Source organism: Podarcis cretensis (genome assembly GCF_951804945.1).
Source record: "Podarcis cretensis genome assembly, chromosome: 7".
Taxonomy (NCBI): Eukaryota; Metazoa; Chordata; class Lepidosauria; order Squamata; family Lacertidae; genus Podarcis; species Podarcis cretensis.
The window spans coordinates 60889450-60917321 of record NC_137176.1 but is presented as its reverse complement, the minus strand read 5'-3'; the positions used below and the strand labels follow the sequence as shown (position 1 = coordinate 60917321).

Here is a 27872-nt window from a genome sequence, read left to right as displayed (position 1 = left end):
CTCCTCCTCCTCCTCCTCCTCCTCCTCCTCCTCCCATCCCTCCATTCCTCTTAGGTGCTCAGATTAATCTTCCAATCCCCATTTTATCTTCACAAGAATTCTGTGAGGTAGGTTAGGCTGAGAGATCGTGAATGGTCAACGGTCATCTAGTGAGCCTCATGGATGAGTGGGGATTTTATCCCTGGTCTTCCAGGTCCTAATCCAACACTCTAACCACTACACAACACTGGCTCTATGTCCCAGAGTTATTTACTGCTGGTATATCTATTAACGAAGGACTATTTTTTAAAAAAATGGCTAGTGAAGACCAATGATTAAGGTTGCTTATACCCACTCATCTGGGAGTAAGTCAAACTTAGCTCAAAAGGGACTTATTTCTGAGAAAACACATACAGGATTGCACTGTTAGTCATTAACATCTTAACTTATGTCTGTCTAATCCTGAGGTATAAAACTACTCATACATTTTGAAACTCTCTTTCACTCCATCTGGACTTGAACCTTTTGTGACATAGCTGCTACTCTTTTTGCACTAAGACAAAATTTCTACAAACACTCAGGATGACTCACCAGGAGAAGATGCGGTGATTCAAATAGTCCCATTGTTACTTCATCATCACAACTGGAATTATACCAATTTGTGGTAATGATACTGTGTTTATGCTGCATTTTAGTATAGACACAACCAAATACTTCAACTTCATATCTGAATTCAGTGCATTTGGGCATCTCAGTGTCTTCAGTTTAAATGCCACATGGATTTAGTTTTTTACTTCTCTGCCTTGAGCTGCACCTCATCAAGGACCTTGAGGAAGTAATTAAATTGGTTTACAGGTGTTTTCAGACAGATTTACCCCATGAATTTGGACTATTCAAGTATAAGTGTGACAGCTGTAGAGTATGGCCACCATTTTATATTGTGGTATGCATCACTCAAAGGTGCCAAAGACATTTGGCTGTTTCCTTTTATTCATCTATTAATGGCATGTGCTAATCTTTTTTCAGACCCTCTTCCCATATCTGGTTTTCAAAAGGGTCATAGAGAAATGGATAGGCCTGCTTTAGAGTGCAGCTGCTTCTGGTCTCTTCTCTATGATTTCAGAGAAGTGCCCGATGCATACCTGCAAACTCACAAGTTAGCTGATGCATCTTTAGTAGCAAGTAAAACTGGAGTGGCTGAACCGTTACCAGGAGCATACATCACCTAAACATTTGGGGTTTTTCGTATATTAAATTATATACATAGTGGGCAATTACTGACCTATTTTCACTATGAAACACTGTTCAACTGAGAAGCACAGTTATTGTGACCACAATTATATATAAATTGCTTCTCTAATGGGAAGAACTAGAGAAGTGGGAGTTGCTTTAGAGTAATCACGCTTAGGGGTGCATTTAGTAATTTTGCTTGCATTAAGTCATAGGATATTGCAACCAACTAGCTAATATAAGACAGTCACCCCCCGACTGGGGACCCTCCCCCCCAGCTACTCCCTACCTAGCTGGCCCTGCTTGGCAGCCTCCTTGAATGCTTTTCCTATGCTGGGATGTATTCTCGAATGCTCATACTTCTTGCTTGCCTGGATGGAGAATAGAGAGGGATGTGTGAGTAAATTAACCTTTGTTGCTGTACCCACTTTTGCTTCTGGATCACCCACCATGGGCATGTGGTTCCCAGAAGGTTGTGTAGAAGGCAAGGCAGCCCTTGGGCTGAAAAAAAACACCCTTTCCTTACAATGAGCCAGGACAATGGACCAGTATTGTGCCTGGCAGTGGTTCCCCAAAGCTTCAGACAAGCTTATTTTCTAGCCCAACTTGAAGATGCCAGGAATTGAACCTCGCATCTTTTGCATGCAGAGAATGTGCCCAACCACTGAGCTACAGACTTCCCTCAGGTGCAATTGTACAAATTATACCTGGGACTGCCTATCCTACATCTCTACCCATTACTATTTACGGTAAGCATCCTTGCCCTTCTGTATCTTTACTGATAACAACTGTATTTTCAGACAGCAGGATGTCACAACCAATGTTCAGTGGCTGAACATTTGGTGTAGGAGAGCCAGGTGTTTGAGCCAGGTAGCATTGGGCAGGGATGACACAGTATCATATTTTGCCATGGGGGAAGTTGGGTTTATCACTGAGCCAGTGCATAAATTGCAACAGTGAAGATAGTGTGCAATGCAGTTGCACGGTGTCTGTAGCCGCTGTGCAGTTGCAGTACAAAACTGTTCTCTCTCTATACTGTATTTGCACTCACCCATCATCACTCTGGGGATGCAGGTGGCGCTTTGGGTTAAACCACACAGCCTAGGACTTGCTGGTCAGAAGGTCAGCAGTTTGAATCCCCGCGACGGGGTGAGCTCCCATTGCTCAGTCCCTGCTCCTGCCAACCTAGCAGTTCGAAAGCACCTCAAAGTGCAAGTAGATAAATAAGTACTTCTCCGGCGGGAAGGTAAACAGCGTTTCCGTGCGCTGTTCTGGTTCGCCAGAAGCAGCTTAGTCATGCTGGCCACATGACCCGGAAGCTGTACGCCGGTTCCCTCGGCCAATAAAGCGAAATGAGCGCCGCAACCCTAGAGTCGGCCACGACTGGACCTAATGGTCAGGGGTCCCTTTACCTTTACCTTATCATCACTCTGATGACTGAGCATGCAAGTGTAGCTAATTTAAAAAGGCAAGGGAAGTCTGGGAAGCCCCAAGCAAGCTGTCTGACTGAGCAGACAGGCCAGGCAAGCAGAATGATCACGCATGGCAAGAGGGTTGCTATTCCTTGGTAGTCCAGATAGGCAGCACAAACCCCACACAAACCCCATGGGGCAGATGTGACCTGGAGGGCACAAAGCTGGGGGAGGCTGCTAAGGAACTGCTGCTGTTGCCGTCACAAAGGGATCAGGTAGGACCAAGTCCTGGTGTCATCCACATTGCTTTGAAAATGCCCTCAACAGATTTTCCTGGGCGTTTGAGCTTGATGGTTTGTCCAATCTCGTCACCTCTATCAATCACATACCATATCTGTTAGAGCACTTGCTATGAGCAGGAGAAAGACTTCAGCAGCATTCAGTCGCTTTGCACTGGCAATTTCCCCTTTCCAACTGGGATTGAATGTTCAACAGGCATAGTCTCCTTACAAGTTTCCGTACTCAGCAGAAACCGTAAAGTGTCCACCCTGAGGACTTGCAGATGACAAGCAGTGGTCCACAGTTTATTGAATGTATGACCTTGAAATATGTAACATGATCACACAAATGCCTTCTGTTTAACCCACCCCCCAGATGCTACCAAGAATCTACAAAGCTTCCATGTCAAATAACTCTCCGACATCGACTTCCTCCCACAGCCCTCAATATCTCCTTCCAAACATTCTCTCTCTCCCCTAACACAGTCTGGTTCCTAGTTAGATGCTGTTGTGAGGAATATAGTTCCTGTGTACTGCAGCTAGTAATTTCTAGCTCTGAGGGCAACAGCAGCCAGCCATGTCACTCTTTGCTAGTGGTTTCCTAGGCTCTCTCCAACCCAACCCAGAACCTTGTCAGCATTTAAAACACATACAAGGAGTTGCTTAAAGAACAAAGTGGCTCACTTTAATAACCACAAAAGTTGGTCACTATTTAACATGACATTCTAAAAAAAAAAGTCACCACAGGATTCGTTTTATAGTAAATTTACAAGCGGATGGTATACATTTAGATATAGAGGTAGAAGTTCACCGTTACAATATTCCACTAATACAGATGCTCGGATTCAAGGCACAAAATTGTGTTTTTTTTACAAACAAAAAACCCAACTGCTTCTACAACGTGAACACTTTTGAAAAATGTTCGTGAAGAGACATTTACACACCCTTTCCATCCTTAAAACAGTCAAGTTGCATCCAGCATTAACCGTATCTTTGCAAATTAGCTGGCATAAGAATGAAGACTTACTTTTTTTTATCCACCTTGCTTAATTGCTTTTGAATTTTATACAAGAGCTTGGGTAAAGTAATATTTACATATGAGAGCAATGAGGGGGGCAGAAAGGGTTTTGCCATGATATTTGGCCATAATTTAGATATGCCATTGCCACCTCAAAACACAAATGAGCTTTAAGAAGCTACCAACTTTAAAAAGATTTGGGGTGGGGAAAAGAGGGGATTCTCTCTCAGTAATGGAATGAAAAAGTCCTGCATTACTTCATTCCAAAAACTTCATAAAATGCACATTTTCCAGTTGTTAGGAAAGATTTAGTGTTCAATGGATGTAGGTGTTACACAGCAGAATTTTACTGAAATTTATCTGTTCTACACAGCCTGGGTGAACCCGTGAAACACCGCCCCACTATTTCACCACATTTGTTTTAAAATGTTTGCCCACAGAAAATACAAGAAAATATAATAGGTGCTGAAACAATTGCATCTTCTGGCTGAATGGCCATCTTAGGAGAAATCTTACAGAGTTTGTTTGCAAAAGAGTAGAATGTTAATGTACATTTAGTGAAGTTTCAAAAGGGACAAGGGTGACCACTACATTTTATAAATTCACTTTGCCCATCACAGTTTCCAAGAATTCTATTACTTTATATACAGTATGTAAAAACATTGATTTTCTGTTCACTATACAGGTATAGGATCCAAGAGGATACCACAGTAAAATGTTAACTATTGCATCTGCTAACTGCAAGTGCACTTCACAATTCAGTCATTTAGTTTTGAACATAATTCAGCTACAAACACCAGTCCTTTGTAAAACGTTAAATTCCATTTTTTGCTTCATTGTTATTTGTGGCCTGTTTTCGTTGAGCAATGAAAGGGTACATGCACTTGTCTGCTCCCAAAAACCGGTACATACACACAACTGCTTCAAAAGGCAGGATGCTGAGAGGGGGAAGAAAATAAGAAATGTTATAAAACACTTTAGATGACAATTGGTGAAGAATTGCTATTATTATTTATTAAATATGTATATTCATCTGTAATCTCAGGGTGGCTCACAACATAAAAATACAATATAAAAAAACAAGAATAAGTATCAATATTTACATATGATGCATTTATTTATTTAGACATAGATAAATGCCAGAAAGCTAAAAATACTGTCTGCAGTTACTGACCTCTCCTTGAAAGTAAGAAAAACAGACAAAAGACAATGTGCTATTTTCAGCTTAGTCCCTCTGGAAATAATCTTTTGTACGAGTAAACAAAGCCTTGACGCAATAACAATCATTGATTACTTTAAATATATGACTGTGTATGACAAATGTTTAAAATGTCAGATAGCTATTAGAAGTTTATATTCAGATATTGCTCGCCCCAAATTTCTGAGCATTGATAAAGAGCCTCAGTTTTAAAAGAGAAATAGACAATGGGAGACCTAGAACACTTCACAGAAATTTCAGGGTAGCCCTCTCCCCCATCAGAAATTGGAGTGCCACAATGATGTTTAACTGAAGGAAGATTTTGACATTGGACTAGTTTTTGCTATATACTTGCTGGGGCACAATGTAGAAACCTTTCAGAGATTAGATGAATCAATACTAACACTTCCAGTTTTGTTTTGCATGCCTTTGTTTTGTTTGCATGCCTTTGTTGATGCCAGTTTTCAGTTTTAAAAAGCCCAGAAATTTGAATTCAACTAAAAAGCAGTAACTTCTTCAGATCCAGGATATTTGGCAATGGAATTATTTGTCAAAGTTGCCTACTGAAGCAATGGGCATAGCTGCTGCTGCTGCTGCTGCCGCCTCCTTAGCTTCATTGTGCAAGCAGGAGCTTGTGCCAATTAAGTTGAATTTGTGTGTATCATCAGAAGGCAAACAAAGGGGGTAGGAGTTCTCCAGAACTGAAGCTACAGTGAAAGAGCAGATAACTTAGTGCTGATTAGCTCCCCCGCTTATGATCCAAATTAAGGAGGCCAGGATGCCTCCACTACCCCCATTCCCACCTGTGGATTCCGCAATATGGAGACTTAGCAGCTGGACGGAAGGGGGGTTTGTTTGGGAAGGAATCCTTTATTAAATATGAGTGCCAGGTGGGCCTAGTGTGGTGTAGTTTTTCTGCACTTCTGCAAACTATAACATTTCAAACACCACAAGGTCCAAGCGTTAGTTAAGTGCCTTAACATGTGATCCACATAGGCTGTTCTGGAGGATGTGTGTGCATTCTTAATATGCCAATATAAGATTAAAATAATTGGTGTGAGGAGAAATCTCTCTCTCTCCCCCTACTACAGCCCATGAACTTTTTACCTTTTCTAGTGCTGTGCCATGAACAGAGAATGCTGACATAAAGGGCACCAAAGGCACCTTTCTAGACAAATACTCAGGAATGGTTTGTTTTATTAATTCAGAGAAAGATTGCTGTATTTGGGATCCAAAACTATTTCACTTCCAGTGTAGTTATCAAAAACACTGTTTTCCTCTTACCACACAGCTTGACTTGTATGCATTATTCAATCAAACATTATAAGTATATTATTGTACACTTGAGAAGTTTTTCCACCAACACCCTACAGAACTTTTCTAGCTGTCCATTTATGACATGCATAGGCAAACTCGGTCCTCCAGATGTTTTGAGACTACAGTTCCCATCATCCCTGACCACTGGGGTCCTGTTAGCTAGGGATGATGGGAGCTGTAGTCCCAAAACATCTGGAGGGCTGAGTTTGCTTATGCTTGATTTATGCTATCAGACACTCTGACAAGAAGTCTTCCAGGGGTGAGACTAGTAAGAGCAAGTCCAAGATGCACAGCACTCCAGTATACTGGGTACCCATTGGTCTGTTAAAAGTTATTCATTAACTGCTAGCCAAGATTCCAAGATAGTCACCTTTTCATGAAGGTGACCATATACATCAGGCGAGGTGTGCAAATCATAGGTTGGTCTGTAAGTATAGCTCTCATTGCTTGTTTTACACAGTAATCTGGCTTCAGTGGTGGAAGGAAAGGTTCAATTTCTTTTCTGAAAAAGAAAAACGAAAGCTTCATTTTAGAAATATACATGCAGAGAGAAGATTCAGCCAGAGTTAAAGCCACTTTTTACTTCAAAGGGAATGGTTTAAATATAAGCTTAAGTCCCAATGATTTTAATATGAGAGTCAATGGTTTAATTTGGGTCAGATTATGCCATTTGAAGCGTTTCTAAATTAAAGTCTGATCTAGATTAAAGAAATCTGTACATTTACCAGATATAAGAGGCGTTTATGACACATCAAAAAGTGAAAGCTAAAATGCACCTTGGCTTCAAATAATATTTTTGTTTCTCTGTTACATGAACAAAGTTATAGAGATCATATTTATGTTTTGCAATGTAGATCTTTTATTGCACTGGACCCAAAACATGTCATTTTTGTGGCACTTGATATAGCTATTATCTTTTTCACAGTTACTGGAGATGAGAAAAAACAAGCTAGTTTGCTTACCTAATTCTGCAGCCTCTGAACATTCCTGTGTCTACAAGGTAAGGACAGACCAATGTTGTTTTAATGCCATCTTTTTCAGCTGCCTTCAGTTCATGGCTCAAAGATTCATGAAAACCCACTGCTCCAAATTTACTGGCACAATAATCCTAGATTGGAAGAAGCAAGTGTGTAAATATAGCAAAAATAAAGTGAACAGATTTGAAAGCACTGTTCATGTTCCTATTGAATCATTATATCACTTAATCAAAGTCCTCTAAGCGGTGATAGCACTAACTGAAATAATTTCTTCTCATCTGTATTATTAGCTTTATGTAGCAGTGTAATGAGGGGCAGGAATGTATTGTGAAGTCAGTTGTCAGCTTCAAGTCATAATACAAGAAGAAATGCCCCATCAGTATGGAAGTGCATATTCTCTTTCATTCTGAAACCTCATGACTTGGGTTATCAAGGGAGAAGGAAACACACAATGGGAAAAGTAACTGGGAGACAATCTTGCTTGTGGACCACCTGAAGGTGTGGGTGGCTTAGTCTGGTAATCTGCCATTGTTTATTTGCCAGCCAGGGATATGAAGTCTAAACCGCTTCTCCTTTAGCATTTATATATCCTTTTCTGCCTTGCTTGCTTGCTTACTAAGAAGTTCTGCTCTTTACAACCTGTTGCAGCATAATGGCTAAATTAGACAATCAGTGTTAATTAATGGAATTATTGTTGGGAGTGTGAAAGACAAAAAAACCACCCACAGTGGTTCACAATTGTGCCTTCTTAAATCAGAACGAAAGATATTTCGTTAAATTGATATTTAAGTACATAAAAACTGTATGTAGAGGAGTGACCAGTAAATGCTTTGTTTTCTTCAAGCCACCAGCACTTATGATGACCACACAGCATGGGGCAGAGTGCTCCAGAAGTACTTAGTGTGAGGCTAGGAAAGAAAGCAGACAGGAGGTACCTTATTCCATTTTGATCACACAACTATCATTTTGAAATCTGTCATGTCACTGGTACTGTATTTTAATTTTGAAGTGTCTCAAGCAGGAATGCTGCCTTGCAACATCTAGACCAGGGATGGGGAATGTGTGGCCCACCAACTGGTGTTGGAGTCTGGCTCCCATCATCACTGACCATTGGCCATGCTGGCTAGAACAGATGGAAGCTGGAGCCCAACACCATCTGGATGGCCACAGGTTCTCCAACCCTGATCTAACCTTCACTATACCTACAATGGTAATTTTTGGTACATGTAATACCATGTATGGCGTGTGGGGGGGGGACGACGACTATTAAATACCATACTGCTGGTATTTCAACAAGTGTTGCTCATTCTTATTCTCTGCACTAACTCTTCTGAGGAAGTCATTTCTATAAAGTAATAAACCAAAACTGATGGTTACTCAACTGAATTCAAGTTGAACCTTGAATTTTCAACAGAAGTTAGAGCTGTGAGCTTCCCAGAAGTATGAGTTAATTTGTACGCCAGCAGGTTCAACAACAGCATGAAGCACTTAGACATGCAAGATCAGTTTTAAAGTACAGTAATCTTAACAAACCTCCACTCCAGCGGTACTAAACAGGCCAAGGGAACTTGCAACAGTCACAATGTGTCCATGATTCAATTCCAGCATTTTGGGAAGGAATGCTTTAGTGGTCTACAAAGCAAGAGCACACGAGTTTGTTACGTAAGTGCCTACCATTCATTGGCCTACTTCTGCATCAGCCAAAATACAAGACTGCAGGCAATTGAGTGAATGGTCCCCTGAGACAATTCTTACAGAGAAAATGTAGCACCCTAAGTTTGATTACAATTATGCCCAGAGTTTCCATTAGGCCAGATATACTTACCTTTCTCCCAAAGTCAAGTGGTCAGACTAACTTGTCTAAGAGACAAGTTTGCAAAAGTAGTCATAACACACAAGGTTGTCTCTCTGTCCGTTCCATTTTAGCCTCATAACATCCCTACGAGACTGGCACAAGGTCACCCAGAAAGCTTCATGGGTGAGTGGAGATTTTAATCTGTTTTTCCTCCTAGTTTCCCTCCCCTACTCTTTAATTTTTACACTGCACAATTCTGGCAAAAAGCTCCTAATATAAGCGAGGAATGTGTGTTTGAAAATATGCATCTTGTTGTACTTAGAAATCTGCAACAATATATTGACATTGCTCAGACTAATGTACGGCTGACTTGTTTTTCACATTGTAACAGGCTTGCTAAGAGGCCAACACAACAACAGATGAAGTCTCCACAAAGTTCCATGTATAATCTCATCTTATGACACCTGCATATTCCTCCATGGACTTTGCTGAGATTCCACCTGCAGAAATATATTTGAAAGATTAAGCCATCTATAATTACTTTACAGCAGTTGCTTTGCAGCTGCCATGCAGTTGCAGGAAGTGACTCTGTGCTAGAATCGCATTTCTGCCAAATTGACTGCATCTGTAAGCCAGAAACAGGGCTCATTTTTAAATTGCTACACCACTAGTTCTGTACTATTAAGGAAGGCCCCCCCAATCCAAACCAATACTAGCAGCTTTTAAAGTTAAGTGGCTTCCTAATCTAAACACAATTATTTTGAAATACTGAAAGCTAAAAAGGGAACTTAAACCACTTTTCTTGAACTTAAACCACTTGCTGCATTTGTTCACTAGGTAACTGACAGCCTAAACAATTTCAGCTAGAAAAAGACTGCTGCTGACTCAATCTAATTCCATTCTTATGGCGTCTCTGCTTTTTCCAATCAGAGACATCAAAACAGTTTTGCTCTAAGAATGTTCACATGTTCTTGGTGAGGCATTTCTGTTCGCAGGTGTTAAATGACTAACTCAAACCTCTGAACACCACACAAACATATGTTTTCAATGGGCAGCTAGTGGATGACAGAAGATTAACAGGTTCTCCCATTCTCAGTTTCTTGCCTCGGCTCTTAATGAAGGATTTGCTACACTACAGAACTAACCTGGTTTGCTTGAGCCCCCCCCCCCCCGGTCATCATCCTTTCAAGGAGTTCAAAACATGAGAAGTTTTGTTGCAAGGCACCAACTGCTACCAAAAATCTGGGTCAAAAATTATACTGGGAAGTCGTACTATGCAAGCATAATATAGTGCATGCTGTTTTTCCCAATAATGTACATTTTAAACCTGTAGTTATAAGGAAGAGAGATCATTAGGAATTGCACCGCTATTCCTGTGTTGTTCCTCTCCCTGCTTGTTGGAGAAGCTGCCACCAAATAATTTCACCATCTACCACACTTGCAAGCAGGGCAAGTGATGGACAATGACTGGAGGACCAAGGAAAGGGCTGATATTGTATCTTGTAGGATTAACATTCTCCAGCACTGAGCCTTTTACAGAAGAGACCTTGCATGTTTTCAAACATATCTCTGCAGCTACAAATGTAGAAAAATTAATATAAACACTCAGTTCTCAGGGTGTGCCAACTGTTGGACTCCACCAAGTCCCACACACAGTTCTGTGTGCCCAGACCCATGATCAACCATCATGTTTTGAGCTTCTCCCTCCTCTTGAAGCAGAGGCATCTGCAAACATCTTTGGTATCAACGAAGACTGGACTATGGCTTCATTTATTGCCATGTGAAGGAACAGTTTATTCTAGGACATCATGGTCTTTGGTACAACACAATTCTGCAGATGTGGCACTTTTAAACAAGCATAATTGTTCAGGAGTAGAAAGCAAAGAACTATTTTGAGCAGAAGGGAAATGTGAGAGCATAAGCTGGCATGATGGATAGGGGTTGTTGGGGCTAGTAAGTTGTACTTACTTACTTTCAAGTCTCCTGTTTCCCACTCTATATCTCATGCTTTCCTTTGCTTCATTAGGGGGGAAAAGAGATACTATTCATGGGAGAAAGATTGTTGTAATATAATGACATGGTGTCATTGTTCCCAATTCAAAATTTAAATCAGTTAATCTCCATTGGTTGCCTAGCTTCATTTTGGTTCTCAGATTGCTATCATAAGGCTCTTCTGGCTTCATTTACTGAAGAAACCTCTCTCACACAGAAGGGGTGAGACCCAGACTTGTTCTCCCCTCCTTAGAAAATAAGTTCCAGTAGAAGCTCTCGATGAAGGGAACAAGAAGTGATATTTGCCAGTTCCTTGCTCCCTTGCTGCACTATTCTAGAGGGTCCTCCAACAGTCCAGAGCAGATTTTGGGGAAGTACAGAGTGCTGCAGCAGGGAAGATAAATCTTGAAAAATGACCCCTCTGGTAGGAACATCCTGTGACTCAAGTTTGGCACTCATGAAGTCTGGATCCAATTCCCATACCACAAACCCACTCAGAACTACCTCGATTAAAGTTGCTCTCTGTACGGTACTTTTAGTACACTGAAAATAAAAACAAAAGTTCATTTTATGAAGCTTTGCTAGAAATGGCTTCACATGTAGCCCTCTTCCTCCAGCTCCTTGAACCATAACACCATGGAGTAATGCAATACATCTGAACTCAGTTTCATCTGAATTCTTTCCAGGATCTTCATTATCTCCACAACAAAAGTTCTACACCCAATGCTCTGCAGAGTTACAAAAAAATCTGGCACAAACATTTTGTCCCCGATAGAAGCCAATAACCATGGAATCGCAGGATTCCATTTTTCCTGTACTATACTATACAGTTCAGCTTGAACAATCCCTTGGGAGGAGGTAGAAACTCCCTACACTTAGAAAACTTAGCAGGGAGAGGGCTAATCCTGGAACCCTCCTCTGACACTAGTTTTCTACATGCAAAGAAACTTTGCCTTCTAGGGCCTGAATTGCTTCTCTACCTCCTCCAACAGCAGACTCTAGTGCAGTCCACCCCTCAATCATGTAACTTGTTTCTGATTCATGTTGATTAGCTCTTATTTAGAAGAGAAAGGCAGTTGCTATATGGGGTAGAACCAATTTAGATATATTCTAGTGGGAATGTGTGAATTAGTCAGAAGTCATAAATTACCCTTTAGGAAGTTTCCTATCCTGATTACAAGAAGTGATTCTGCAACCACTTTTTACCATTTTTAACGTTATGGACATGATCATAACAAGAACAATGAAACCAAGTTATCTAGAATCCTATGGTTATGAGGGTATAAAGCAAAGGAAGTTCATCTACCACAGCAGCCAATCAATCAATCAATCAATCAATCAATCAATCAGTAAACACAAGTTCAAACTTTAATTTGTGTATGAAGCTGAATTATTTGCTTGTTATTTTATAGTCTTAGGAAGATACCATACAATATTTTAAAATAGTTGAAAGATTTTTATAGCTCAGAAATATCAAGAAAGATGAATTACGAAAGCTTGTTAACTACTTTAAAAGCACCCAGACAGGAGTACAATGCAAGAATGGAACAGCAAATGTTTGAACAGTGCTAAAATGTATGTAGCAATAGAATTGTGTTGCAGACTAACCCCCCCCCCCAACCCATCAGGTAAGATGCTAAAAAGTAGTGCCCTATAGCAGCACTGGAATCTACTTAATGGAGTAGTTGGGAGGGACAATGAAAATTTCATATCCTCTTGGCTCTGTCCTGTTAACCAGCTTCTTTGCACCATCCTGACATCATGAAAGAACTGGTTTAACTGGTTAGACAGCCATACAAGGAATTGCCTCAATTTCACATGGCAGCTACTCTTACTCTCAGATAGGCAGAATTCAAAATGACTTACCAAACTGTTCCCCACTGAGACAACTTGAATACAGTTACTTAAAAATGTGCTGAAAATGTGTTTAATCTGTTTAGAGCTCTGTAGGATCTAGGATACTTGTTCTCCGCTGGAAGAAAGCAAGCTATGCACATTTGATAATATGAATAGGGACAGAGTTGCTGAGTACACCCAAGTCCTACCTTAAGAGCTAACAAAGGTTTAGTATTCAGCAGATAGCGCTACCCACTTTCAAAAATCTTCTCTGACCATGAGGCCTAGACATGCATGCAAAGAGATGCCAACACACACCTGCCTCTGCTTCCTTTTTGATGTTGTCTTCCCCATGTCAAAATTTAAGAGTGTAAGCTTATTTGGGCAGGGACCTGTCCTCATTCTTTGTAAACTGCCATGATAAATAACAATAGTCAATTATCCAATATTGGACATATTCAAAGCAGACCCATTGAAATCAATGGGTCAGCCCACTGTTTTCATTGGGTCTGCTCCAAGCATGTTTTCATTGGGTCTGCTCCAAGCATGACTTTAATCACCCAGTAACTGAAATACCAAACCTTCGAAGATGACAACATTAGTGTAAACTACTCCTGTGTATATTAGGAGCACATTCAGTTTTGTACCAAGAGCTAATTGATTGTCAAGAACAGAAAGGGCTTTCCCAGTGATATCCTCCTATTTGTGAAAGTCTAACCTTTTTCAGTCCATGGGTTGTATTCATTGTGGGCCAACCCACCAAGGGTCATATCCCAGCGGTACATGTGGCAAATTTGAAGTGGGTGTGGCCATCTTTGTCTCTCTCAGGAAAATTTGCCCCTCCCCACTGTCATGGTGGTGGTGGAAGCAATTTTCCTTCATATCACCCCCTCTGCTTGAATGGGAAAAGGAGGAAAATCTTGCCAATCTGCATCCCAATCAAGGCACTGGGCTGAGCAACACCCGGTTCCATGGGACATGCAGACTGTATCCTCTCCCTGCAAATCAGAATAGCAGGGGAGAGTGATCAGCATCCTCACCATGGTGCTGGGCAGAGGTGCTCAGCCCAGTGCTATGATGAAGATGAAGATTGTTCCGTTCCTGCTAGTGCCCTTCAAAGCTGCAAAGTTGGGTTGGGGGATTAGTGGGCCATTAGGGAAGGTTTAGCAGGTCAGATCAGGCCCATGGGCCTCCATTTCACTACCCACTATTTAAAGGGTAATGAAATACAACACCACAATTAGTAAATAGCCCAAAATAATAAAACATAATATCCTGCATTTGCATAATATCCTACCAAGGGAAGGCTTCTGCAGAATGTGCTGTAAATAAAGTAATAAATGCATAGGTTAACAGCAACTGTCAGTCTACATTCACCAATAAGGTATTTATGGAAACATGAGGTGGGGCAGAGAGGAGAGGGGGAAAGGAACACACATCTTGTTAATGAGACCACAGAAGTTGGGACGGTATCTCCAGAGTTTCTAGGGAGTAGGCTAAGAAGTGGGTTACGTCCTAAGTTTATCCCTGTAGGAATGGGTTGTTCAAATATTGGCTTAAAGAGTCAACAAATCAGGTTTTGATTGTCACAGCCATTTGTCTGCCACAGAAATGTTAAACCCTAGCCAAAGAACTAGGCTAAGGCTAGAATAGGAAGGCTGCAGCACTGCCCAATACATTCTTTCAGCCCAGCCAGACGCTGCGACTTCCATAGCATGCGCCAATGGTTTTCAGAATTTTCCCTCTCCAGCAGTGCCAGATTTACGTATAAGCTAAACAAGCTATAGCTTAGGGCCTCACTCTCTTAGGGCCCTCCAAAAAATTTAAAGGGGAAAAAAACCTGGATGTACACTTCCAAAATATAAGATAAAAAATAAATAAAATAAAACCTACATACAGCAACAGTGTTTTGTGTTGTGTAGGCTCCTATGATATAAGTAATGGGCCCCACCTGCTATATAAAGGACCCCATTACCTTCAGTAGCTTAGGGCCTCATCAAACCTAAATCCGACCCTGATCTCCAGGGAACCCTTTCCACATAGATGTGCTTGCCATAAACATCCTGTGCTTTGCATAGGACTCCAAGGAGTATTCTGTTCACGTGCAACTCTGTTGGCCATGCTGTTGGAATTCACTCTTGTCCAATGTAAGCCAAAGGTGAGGCCTGGAACACATAGTCTTCTACACCAGGCAAAGGGAAACTCGGCCCTCCAGCTGTTTTAAGACTGCAGTTCCCATCATCCCTGACCACTGGTCCTGTTAGCTAGGGATGATGGGAGTTGTAGTCCCAAAACATCTGGAGGGCCGAGTTTGCCTATGCCTGTTCTACACTGAAGCACTGGAAGAGTAGAATGGCAGAGATAGGCAAGATATCCAGGGAAGGTACCGATTATTCAGTGGTCCGCCTGTTAAGGTTCTGAGAAATGCTAGGATTACCTGAAAATGCTATTATCTGGGTCTATGCTATTGTCTGGGTCAAGGACTTGGGGACAGATGGATAAGTCTTGAACACAGGCAAACTTCATGATGCAGGCTTAGAACTTGCCTATGTACACAATCCAGTGTTAAGATTTCTGGCCTCTGAATAAAATAAAACCAATTACATTTAACGTCAGTGGCAAGCTCCAAATTGTTTAGCTATTGCTTTACTACTATTTCGTCTATTCAAGACAGACGCACACAGCCTATCCTAATTCAGGATTATCAGGAAGCAAAAGCAGTTGGCACACACTTTAAAAAAAAAAAGAACAGCAAATAAGGAAAAACCTGTAAAGGTTAGTTTATTTTTAGGTATAGAATCTAAACAGCCAAGCCCCATTAAAGGAGTCACCTTTTGTTTTGCACAGCTCATTATACGTTGGAAGTTTCTTAGCACCACAAGCTTAAATTCCACTTACTAATGCATTCCACTGCTACTTGCGAGAATTTCTCACTTCATTTGATTAGCCCCAGAGCCACGTTTCCATTTGGTTATGAAATAAATGAATAATGTAAATATCTATACTGTTCCCCACCCCCAACACCAACTCATGTGTCATTATTCTTCGTCACTCACATGCACATAAACATGTTTTTTTATGAGTGCTAGATATAATGGGACCATTTAATCTATTTAACTGCATTATTCTGTAGCTGCAGTGACCACAATCTCCTCTCCAAGAACCCATTCATCCATTTATGCTAAGCCATGGTTTAAAGTTTAGTTTTATGTGCAAACCAGGTCACACTATGTACTTCTCTCTCAAATAAGAAATGAAGCTTATGAGTCGGGGGGGGGGAGAACCTGTTTGCCTAGACCCTTCTGACCCCTGGATCTAGCAAGCGTTAAAATATAAGCCAGGCTAGCTTCCTGCATTGAGGTGATAGCCTGGGTGATGAGCCATTATGGGAAACAAAGGAAGGGAGCAATACTCAATATTTACAGCGTACACATTATCAGTGTTAGATTCTGACTAGCCCAAAGGGTCTGAGCAAGCTCCTTTTTGCATAGGTAGAAACCCATTTTTAAACGGATAAGAAATTTGTATGCAAAAAATGCCTTTTCTTAAGAAGACATTTTTCCTTATAGCACGAAGCTGGAAACGCTGCTGCTGTTGCATTTTAAAAAATATGTTTCTATTGGGGTAGAGCAGGAGACTCTTAATCTCAGGGCTGTGGATTCGTGCCCCATGTTGGGCGAAATATTCCTGCATTACAGTTGGTTAGGCTAGATGAGCCTCGTGGTCCCTTCCAATGCTACTATGATTTGTGAAAAGTGTGAACCTGCTCAAGCTCTTGTTGCAGGGTGGGGACCCTCAGTCCCTGAGGCCGAATGCGGCCCTCCAGTCCTCTCTTACCTGGCCCTCAGAACTCTCCCCAGACCACACCTCCTTACTCTCCCTGCTTCACAGCCTCAAGTGTTTTTGGCTGCTGGAATGCGTCCCTGAACTCTGATAATTTATCTAGCTTGAATGTTAGGTGAACTGAAAGCAGTGTTGCCGAAGACAAGGATATATCTTTATCTATCTATAAACATAGGCTCCTTTGCTTGCAGTGGGAAATGGTATTGTCAAGCAAGAACTCCATCATGGAATATTGCCAATTGTGCAGCTCTGCTTATTGAGGGATACTTTTGATCTAATCCGGTATTTAAAAGGTGCATTACTTTCACCCTGCCCAGTTAAACAAACTTGAGTGTTGCAATAGCTTCATCTCTATGTTGCAAGAGCGCACCACTGAAAATCCTAGAACAAGAAATGTTTGTTGTTGGTTACGGCTTGTGGCTGTGCTCAACCTTTTTACTTTCCGATAATACCTGAAAATCTTCCCCCTTTCGGCCCGATCTTTGAGTGCTGCATGGAAGATGGTATATAATCATCCTTGAATGAATCCCAAGAGACAATTTGGCAAGCTGTTATTAACAATTAAATGGATAAACACTGCTCCTTTTTAAAGGAAACATAGCATGTAAGCACAGAAGAAACAGTTCTGGCCTGAAGGGATTGTCTAGAACCTACGGACAGACAAGAGTTGAGTGCCAAGGAAGTTAGGAAACAGAGTGTGTGGGTGTGTCATTCCCAGGGAACCAAGGTCTAGGAAAATGAACCTGAGCTGGTTAAACATTCATTCTAAGCCAGTAGAGTTTTGTGTGAGGCTTCTGTTTCAATGAAGAAGCCAACACTGCATTTCCCCCTTCAAGCAAGTCTCTTGTTCCTTTCCAGAAGGATAGTAATTTCAGAAACAGAAGGATGGAGGACCCAGAAACCTGAACAGGTATAAAATGGTACATAGGCATGTGTAAATTATTTTTAATTACAGTTAGATGGAGGAATAAAGAGATACCCAGGTTTGTGGGGGGGGGGGAGCCTCCTTTGCTTTGAAAAGTATTTAGCAACTTGTAGTAAGCAGAAGCCAAGACCTTCAGGCTACAGGGCGGGGCAGGCACAGGACAGAAGAAGCTAAACTCACCAACCTCTTCCTGTTCACAGGTAGAGATGTTATACATTTGAAGTTCTATTTCCACTCCTGTTCTTTGCATTCCAGCTAACCTATCACGGTTCTAGGATATTGGGCACCCATTCCTAACTACCAAGAATTATCAAAATACTTCCAAGTTCAACTTATGCAGGGGTGTTTTTTCATGCCCCTTCTTTCCTATTTCAACTGGTGTATGCCAAGTCTTAGCCCTAACACAGTAGTGGAAGCTAAGCCAAGGATCAAATAATACATTTGATAAGGGATGGGGGGGGCAACATGCAAGTTATGTAGAAAACAAATAAGTAGATCTTTTGGTAAGCTTAAACTGTCCCAGGCTCATAGGTAAAGGTAAAGGGACGCCTGACCATTAGGTCCAGTCGTGGCCGACTCTAGGTTACGGCGCTCATCTTGCTTTATTGGCCGAGGGAGCCGGCGTACAGCTTCCGGGTCATGTGGCCAGCATGACTAAGCCACTTCTGGCGAACCAGAGGACCACACGGAAACGCCATTTACCTTCCCACCGGAGCGGTAACTATTTATCTACTTGCACTTTGACGTGCTTTTGAACTTCTAGGTTGGCAGGAGCAGGGACCGAGCAACGGGAGCTCACCCCGTTGTGGGGATTCAAACCTCCAACCTTCTGATCGGCAAGTCCTAGGCTCTGTGGTTTAACCCACAGCACCACCCGCGTCCCTGTCCCAGGCTCATACTATCTTACAATTTAAATAAATGCAGTGTGTTAAGGGAGAGAAAGATAGTACACAGTAAGGTTGCCATAATTTGAAGAGGAAAAAGAGGACACATTTGCCGGTGCCTGGGGCGGGAAGGAGGGGGTGCAAGAGGGAAGATGCTGGCCTAGATAGCCTCATGGTTTGATCCTGCAGGATCTTTTTTATGGTCGTATGCAGAGGCGTAGGTGAGGGGAGGCACACCACGGGGCCGGCAGAGTGCCTGAGCATGAGGACATTTAGGCAAATTCAAAAAATCCTCCAGGACAGAAATTTTACCTGTGGGGAAAAAAGGACGTGTCCTGGAAAAAGAGGACATATGGCAACCCTAGTACACAGGGAGAACCCTGGTTTAACAAGAATAATTTCCAAAGTAACTGTAGTTATCTTACTGAAGTTCACTGGTTAATGAAAGTGTCTAAAAGATATTGAGGGTGTACTCACAAGCAAGCTCCCTCTGCTAAAAAGCTGGTTGGTCTATATTTAGATTTTTGCACAGAAACTGCCCCCCCCCCCATTGTCAGCCTTTGCATTTAGTCAGTCAAACTGTTGTACTAAAATATTGTAAGGTATTTCTAAATACACAAAACAGTCCATAGTACCATTAAGCATGTTGTACTGCCTGGCATCACCTCAGTTCGCTCTGGAGGAGGCAAAAAGCCAATGTGCAGGCTCCAAATATGGTAGATATATACATGACATCTCAAAGCTATTTTTAGCGCTGCTTAAGTGTTTCCATAAAACAGATTAAAAAAAGCAGGAGTGTGCCACCGATTCTCACACTGCCTTCTCTCCTATGTGAATTGCCCCTTCTCTCCTACACTCTGCTTCAGGTATAGAAGGGCTGGCCCAAGACATTTTGGCACCTGAGGCAAACCACAAAATGGCGCCCCTCGCCAGGGGAAAAGGGACTAATGAAGATCTACATCAAGAACAAGGGTGGGAGGAGACCAGCAGCAACTCCTATTTGCCAAGAGGCCACCGTAGATGCGGCATGCGGGGTGGAGGGCTGATGAGTTGGCCTCCAAGGAGTATGCTGTCGATTTTGCTGCTACCATAGCAGCAGCAGGGAATGCTTTCCTTGGATTTGCTGCCCTATGGCTCCTGCTGCCTGAGGCAGTTACCTCAGCTTCCTTCATGGGTGGGCCAGCCCTAAGGCATGGTGTAGGCTGGTGTATACATATCAGTACTAACAACGACTAAGGATTTCTAGGATTGCCATCATAATCAGAGCTACAAATCTGCATGTCCTTGCATGAGGGAATCCAGGTGGCATTGGCCATGGTTAACAGTGATAAAGATTCAACACAGAACATAGAAAGGAGGAGGACCAAAAGTAAGAGGAAGGGAGCAGGCATGTCTACAACACACCATTTCTGCTAGGCATGGTTTGTGGCCAAGGAATGTCATGTCTACTCTGCACCAATCCTGGAGACTACACTCCTGGGGACTGTACAAGCACCCTCATTTTCAATGGTTTTCATAGACCTAATGCAGGATTTCTATTGGGATGTCTGTCTTTTTGAGAAGATGCTGCAATTTGACATAGCCTATTGCTACACATAATAGATACAAAGTCTGTTGAATTGCCCACATATCAAATATGGCAGGTTCTACACCACCTGCCAACCTAGTTCAATGAAGGAAACTTTGCCACCTTTCTTGAGAAGTTGGCTAGCCAAAACAAGATCTGGACATGTTACAGGTTCCAAATAAGCCTGCAAATATATGGCTTGAACACGGCAACATTTTCTCTTTCAAATGGAGGAAATGAACTTAGCTAACACCTTAGGTACAAAGAGATACCTGGGCTGATCACAATATCGAGGGGGTAATTCAGCCTCTGTGCAAGACCCAGATTAGTACAACAGGCAATAACTTCAATAAGTGTTTACCCTGCTGATTATCTCCTGATCAACACACAACACAAAAACTATCATACCCCATACCCTTGGGCTTACACTGTCATAAGGAGGTAGGAAAGCATGCATAGGACTGTATCCTAGGAATTGAATGAAGTGGAACTTACTTTTCAGTAGTCATACCTAGGATTAGTCTGTAAGCAAGCTTAGATGCATACCAAGTGAGATTCAAACAGATCACTCATACTTTCCCAGAGGCAGGTCAAGTTGATAATTATTATTATAATATTCTCAACAAAGCATCACAACACGGCCAGAGGGGGACATCATGTATGTAGCACTAAACCATGGTTGGAAGTACAACAAATAAGAAATCCTGCACCATCTCCTACCATGCTGGCACCACTATAAGAGATATTGATAGAGAATTCTAGCAAATATTATTCATACTGGTATACATAGAAGGTGAAGCAGTATTGTTGTTCAAAAGGCTTGATATGGTTGCACTGACAGTGTTTATTCTCTGGATCAACAACAATCCTGTTTGGAACCACATTCCCCAAGAAAAGCAGTGTTTGTTTTTTATCACTTGTGGAGGTGATTCAGATCTCTCTCTCTCTCTGTGTGTGTGTGTGTGTGCGTGTGTGTGTTTGACAGCTGTTCCCTCATTATGCCTCAAAGAGCTTTGCCTTTTCTTCATTATAGCAGGATCCAGAAATCTGAAGCAAGTGGACACTATTTAATTTCTCCAAGGTCAACCAACTAGAAAAGCCAGTGTAGAATACCAAGTATGTATACTGAATTTGAAGCACCAATGTACCTACTAAAGGCTCTTCCCAATTTTTACTTATTCCATTTCTTTTGCTACTTAATTTGCAGAAATTAATGATTTAAACATTCTCTTCCTGTGTTTATATTGTTCTACATTTAGGAAACTAGCAAATGTATTCAGTTACCTAGGTCTGGGAAACAAAAGAACAGCTTGAGCATCCACCTCGGAGAATAATTTATTGATAAATAGCATTCAGAGAAAAGGGTCGTGAGTTGCTACTTGAAACTATACAACACTGCATGACAAGGTATTGACTTGTTTAGCTGAAATAGGCCTGTCAAGTTCAAGCCACATGACAAGGGTTAGCTCCAGAGCAGTGCTTCAAAGGGAAAGAGCTTGAAATGTCTTAAGTATCAAAATGATTTTCAAAAAGTACCTAAGGCTGCAATCCTTAGGGGGTGCGAAACATTTTCTGGTTTCCCCCAGTGAACAGAGAGTGGGACTTACTTTTTCAATAGACATGAACAGCACTGCATTATTAGGTTTCCATTGTTAAATTAGGATTTTTAAATGAATCCTTAGAATACACAATAAGGTTGCAAGTTATTGTTGAATTAGATGCCTGAAGCAAGAGCAGCTGGGCAGGCTAGGATCCGCCCATATTTTAATGACAATGATGTCATAAGTGACCACTTCCAAGAACTCTAAATTTTTACAGCTATGCCACAAGCATGCATTTACTCAGTTACCAAAGTTCCCTGTTTTTACAAGTATAAACTGGGTGTTTGCATTTCATTTCTGCAGAAAAATCCCTCAGGCTCATTCTAATTGTAAAACATTTAAACCAATCTCTTCTGAATTGTTCAAGTAGTATATGATGAAACTGGATCTTCCTTCAATTCATGCTTTACTCACTGAACAGTATGCAGCATGGTTCTAAAGGGAATGCTTGACATAAGGGTCATGAACCAGCCTTCTACTCTCCTATCTTAAGATAGGCACAGCAAATATTTAGAACTCTCAGTAACACGGAGTTTGCAGAGTATTTCAACAGTATAAATGCTGTAATTGACAATGGATATTATGCAGTGGATTTTGAAGGAAATTCAAGAAAATATTTCTGAATATAGCCTGGTATTTAGGCAAAGTCTTTAAAAAGTCACTCTTTATAAACATTGGTCCAAGTCTTCCCAGGGAAACAGGAGAGAAAAATTTGCAATATTCTCTGCATAACTGTATTGTCCCACTCTTTAGGCTGCAACCCTGTATGCACTTACCTAAGAGTAAGACTCATTGAATACAGTGAATTAATTCCAACCCAACATGCATACAAAAGAACTTCGGGTAGCAAAAGCAGCACTTCCTCAAACTCTATGTGGGTATCTTATACCATACTATTTAATGTGGTACCATCCAGCTGCCATAGACTACAACTCCCATCTTCCATAACCTTTGACCATGCAGGCTGGGGCTGATGGGAGCTAAGAGTTCAACAACATCTGGAAGGCACCACGTTGACTACCAAAGACTTCTGTTTTACACTATTAGCGATGGTTCCACAGAAGATAGCCAGAAGAATCAAGGGAAAGCTGCATAGCTTAGTATGAAAAGTAATACAACCAAGACTTCTGCTGTTGGAAAAGCTTCTGCATGGGACTTTGAGCAGATGCTACCATTTGTAAGCGATAACATTGGGCTCAGTGGACCAACGACTCAATCAGTGTGGCAAAAAGGCCAGCCGATATCTCTATATACCAGGGACTCTGACCCAAACAGTGTTAGCCACATTCAGGTCCCAATGAAATCAACAGGGTGAAAGTTTGTTGAGACTAACTTGCCCAATTGTTGTTTTTAGTTGAACACAATTTTCTCAAGATCTGGCTCAGTGAGTAAGATGGGCAAAGTAACAGAAGGCCCAAATTATGCAGTGCTGCCACACAAAAACAAATGCTGTCCTGAACAAATTGTGATTTCATTTTATAGGGAACAGACAGACTAGATATCAAATGTAGTAACATAAATAGATATACTTACCCAGAAGTGTGCGTGGCAGTTAACCATCATGGTCCTTTCAATAAGCTCATCAGGACATTCCAGGAGATGGTGTCCAGAAACCACACCAGCATTATTAACCAGGACTGAGACTTCACCAACTTCTTTGCGAACTCTCTCGGCAGTTGTGTATACGTTCTCTCTTTTGCTCACGTCACAAGTATATGTGTGGACTTGCAAGTTGTAGTGAGGTACCACTTCTTCACCATGCCCAGCTACTTACAGGAAGCCAGACAAGCAAGGAGGGGGAGGGGAGAGAAAAGAAAAGAAAGAAAGAAAACTATTGTCAAGTACCATGCAGTGCTTAAATATCAGAAAATAAGTGGACAGCTTGATCCACAAACCACTTCAGATGGAGTTTTTAAATTTGAGGGTATGGGAACATGCAGCTTGAATGTTGTATTTACTTAGAAATAAGTCTTACTGCATTCAGTAGATTTAGGGCTGATTCTCAAATATGAACAAGACTGCAAACTTTCATTTTTTTGGGTTTTGTTTTTTTTAAAACCCAACTATTCCATTTAATAGGTTTGTGCAAATGGTACACATGAGCTAAATTAAGCATGATGATGATGGTGATGGTGATGGTGAAACAAACTGGTGAAGCCATTTGTGACACTACAAACAGTATACTCAAAAGCCAGTTCCACTGAGTTCAATGGGACTAACTCCCAGGTCACAGAGTCTAGGGGTAAAGTCAAACCATTGGAGAGTTGCAGCACAAATATGTCAGACCACTGCTTTCCATGTGTATCACACTGCATCTCATACAATCCCCAACCTGGATTTCTGTGCAATAGGCAGCAAAGAGTATTCCCATTTCACCACCCACAAGATTTACTGTTTTGAGTTGGTTTACTATCCCAAATACGCCCAGACCTCCTTTGCTATCTCCACTTGGTGCTCTCCATTTAATGGCCATATTAAATTCCATTGGAATAAATTATTTCCTTCTCGTCTTCTGTTCCAGGAATAGGCAACAGTCGGGTAGAGCATAGCAACTCAGTGTTAGAACATATGTTTTGCATGCAGAAAGTTCCAAGTTGAATCTCTGGCATCTCCAAGTAGGATTGGGAATGTCCCCCATCTGAAACCCTGGAGTCTCACTTTCAGGTAGTATAGACAAAACTGAGCTAGATGGACAAAAGGCAGCTTCCAATATTATTAGTAAACATTTGGTTAATCCTCCCCTCTTCCGATTCTTGGTTGTGCATTTCAGATGAGGTGGCCAGACATTTACACAGTTTTCTGAAAATGGTCAACGAGGGCTCATTTGCTTTTATTCCTATTTTAGCACCTGCACATTCAATTTAAAATTTGCAAACCACTGCAACCCAGCATAGCAAAGCAAGAAAAGTTCCTCAATTTCAGTCTTGCCTAGAATTTCTGGAATCCGAGATAACTGTTGTGCAGTATTTGGAGTACTCAGTGAAATGGACCAACATGACTCAGTTAAGTCCCATTAATTTCAGTGGGTCTACAGCAAGGAGAAGTTAATTGAATACCAGTCACTGCCTTTAGTGTGCCAATCTCTGCCTCTGTAGAAAATAAATAAATCACTGCATCCCTCCCAAAACTTCTTGGGTGGCAAGAATGGAGAATATTCCCCTAAGACCAAGTCGTTAAAAAACCCCACCCAACACTTTTTCACACAATAGGAGGACTTACGAATGTTTGCAACTCAGCCACCCTTGATAAAGAGGCAGGTAAAGTTACTCTGGAGAACACTACAAGCTGTATAAGCCGTTGTCTCTTTCTCTTCCCGTCCAACCATGTACAGATCCGTGTGCGAGAAAAGCATCCTATCAAAGAACTCCACAATCTGCCTTATTGCCCTGAGCAGCACCATATTTCTGTTAAAGAGAAGACATCCCTTGCCCCCTGAGGACAGAATGATCCTTAAAGTTAATCTAGAACTTTGTCCAGGTATCGGCAGGAGGTCTCTGCACAAGAGCAACGATCCAGGAGGTAACATTTTCAGCTACTACTATTGCCGCTGCTCTTGAAATGTTTTCTCTTTCCTATACCCTCTTCTCTCCGAATCTTGCACTTTATTTTAAAGCACCCAAGGCTGCAATCCTACAACGCTTACCTGGGAATAAACCTCACTGAACTTAATGGGGCTTACTCCCGAGTAGACCACGTGCGAGAGAGCGCTGTTTTTTAAGTATCGATAGAAAAAAAAACCCTTGCTTTTCTTTCCTAGAAGGAAGTGGCGCTTGCTTTTCTCGTTTGCCTTTTAAGAACCCGGGGCTTCCCAAGCTCATCCCGGTCCCCACCTCAGCAACACTCCTCCCGCCGGTCGGTTACCTTTCTGAGCAGCGACCACGGCTTCCTCGGCGATCTCCCGGTAGATGTGCCGCACCATGCCCGCCGTCTCCTCGTTGCTCTGCGTGTTGATGTCCCAGAGCACCAAGCGCGCCCGGCGGCGGGCAAACTCCAGAGCGAAGAGGCGGCCCAGCCCACTGCCAGCGCCGGTGATGAGGCACACCTGCCCCGCCACGCTCTTCTCCTTGGGGCGCATGAGCCACTTGGCGGCGGCCACCACGAACGCCCAGAGGACCTTGAAGGTAACCACGAAGAACTCCAGGATGATGTTCATGGTGGCGGCTCCCTTGGAAGGGGGTCGGGCAGCGAGTGGAGGAGCAGCGGGCGACTCAGCAGCAGCAGCAGCAGCAGCAGCAGCTCGCGGCGCCCTAAACAGGCTACTTCGGAGTCCCCCTGCGCGGAGAAGCCGGGAGAGCGCGCGCGCCTCGACAATTCAGCGAGGGGCAGCGCGCCCGAGCATAGCCAGGAGCGCAGAAACTGCCCGCTCTCCGCCTCCTCGGACAGCGAAGGGAGCGCGCAAGCTGCTTCTGCGCTTAAGGCAGGAACTCTGCGCTTAGGCACCAGCCAAGCCTCCTAAGGGCACCTCAAGGGCCGCCTCCGGCTTCGCTCTTTCAGACGCCTTCGGTGACGGCGGCAGTGGCCACTATTTCTTGCTACGGGCACGCTAAAGGGAGGGCAAATCTCTCAGCGCCCTCCTACCCTGAGGGGACCACCGCGAGCGGCAAGTTAAAGCAGCGCACGGAACAAGTTTCCCTCGGAGGCTCCTGCTGCGCTTCCTCCGCGCTCTCCGAACAAACACGCCCCGCAGGACTCACGCGAAGGGGCGTCCGGCTGCCACCTTCCCAGCTCGCGGAAAAGGCTGAGCGATGAGGCGGCCGCGGCTGCTGCTGCTGCTGCTCCTGCTACTACTAGCCCTCTCACGCTCCTCGCGCCTTAGCCCTACCTGTCCCCTCCGCCTTGCGGCTGTGCCCAAGCTCAGCACCTCGCCCCTGAAAGTGAACATTTTCCCACCACTCGGCGCTCTATATAGCCCCGGCGAGAGGAAACCAGGCCCCCCTCCGCCAACCCTCCCGCCCCCAAACCCACCATCATCCGCGCTTCCCAGCCCGGCCCCGCCTCCTCGTCGCCCACTTTGCATTCCTAGGCCTTCCCCCGTCTCTTCCCGTCACGTTTCCGCCCAGCAGCGCCGCCCTCCTTTATTAACCAGAGAGCCCAGTCCGGCCACTACGGCGCAGTCAAGCGCGGCGGCGGCGGCGGCAGCGCGCGCTGCTAGGCCCGCCCACCCTGGGCGAACTGCGCCTCTGCTGCCCCTTTTCTGTTTTCCTAAACAATCATGTTCATGAGTGCCACGGCCTTCAGGAAGCACAGGCTGCCGAGAGTCGCGCTCATGTGCACACTTTTTTTAATATATAAAAAGGAGAGAGTCCCATTTAAAGCGATGGCACCGTAAACGTGGAAAGGGGGCGGGCTGAGTATGCAGGACACAAGTGTTGGTACACTCTGCGAGTTTTTTTTTCCTACTCAGAAGTAAGTCCCCGTTGAGTTATTTGGTGTTTTCTCCTAGGCAGACCACAGGGTTGCAGCTTCAAGCTTTTGTCAGCTCACCTTCATGTGAGCGGCTTCGCCCACAGTCCGTTACCCTCGGAGACAGAGCTTGTAACGCTAAACTGGGCAAGCCTAACTGAACCCGTTGATCTGAATGGACTTAGGCGCACCTAACAGCGTAGGATGGAGCTGCAGTCCGACGCAGCACGCTGACTTGTGGCGTGACAGTAATCCTATGTGTTCTTACTCCCAAGTATCTGGGTAGAAGCCTAAGCGTTGGGAAACAGTGAGCTTCGTGCAGGAAACTATATATTCGTGCCACACTGGCCACTAAGGCTTAGCTATTTCTTGGGGAGAAAGGGGAGAAGTTAATATAAATTGCCTACATTCATCAGAATGCAAAGCGGCAGGTCTAGACTTAAGGCACAGCTGGCAAAGACTACAGAACCCATGATGCATTGAAGCAATAATTTTTATTTTGCCCAGCCCCACTTGACAATGTATGCTGGGAGATGTAGTTTTAACCTGTCATCTATCGATTTTAAATTTGCTCCGAGTTTCATTGTGCTTACGCTGTAGTCCAACGCACGTTTACT

At 43.0% G+C, this 27872-nt stretch overlaps 1 protein-coding gene and 1 long non-coding RNA gene across 2 annotated transcripts; one reads left to right on the top strand and one right to left on the bottom strand.

Moving 5' to 3' along the window:
* Nucleotides 1-3558: 3558 nt before the first annotated feature.
* On the bottom strand, nucleotides 3559-26795 carry RDH10 (retinol dehydrogenase 10). The gene is made up of 6 exons (XM_079983181.1): nucleotides 25714-26795; nucleotides 23386-23618; nucleotides 8943-9041; nucleotides 7395-7540; nucleotides 6803-6934; nucleotides 3559-4855 (listed from the first exon to the last, which is right to left on the bottom strand). Exons 1-6 carry the CDS (start codon nucleotides 26003-26005, stop codon nucleotides 4732-4734), a joined length of 1026 nt encoding a protein of 341 aa, XP_079839307.1. The 5' UTR covers nucleotides 26006-26795; the 3' UTR covers nucleotides 3559-4731.
* Nucleotides 9048-25742, top strand: LOC307219783. The gene is made up of 5 exons (XR_013840554.1): nucleotides 9048-9387; nucleotides 17734-17785; nucleotides 21285-21367; nucleotides 25184-25371; nucleotides 25610-25742. It is a non-coding gene; the product is annotated as an uncharacterized lncRNA (long non-coding RNA).
* Nucleotides 26796-27872: the final 1077 nt, after the last annotated feature.

What these genes read in the sequence shown, in the direction of transcription:
- RDH10 (XM_079983181.1), bottom strand. Translation starts at nt 26,005, where the DNA reads ATGAACATCATCCTGGAGTTCTTCGTGGTTACCTTCAAGGTCCTCTGG. An exon ending in TTAGTACCGCTGGAGTGGAG is followed by an intron (nt 7,541 to 8,942) that starts GTTTGTTAAGAT and finishes CTTCCAATCTAG; the next exon opens with GATTATTGTGCCAGTAAATT. An exon ending in ATGGTCACCTTCATGAAAAG is followed by an intron (nt 4,856 to 6,802) that starts GTGACTATCTTG and finishes TCCCCCTCTCAG; the next exon opens with CATCCTGCCTTTTGAAGCAG.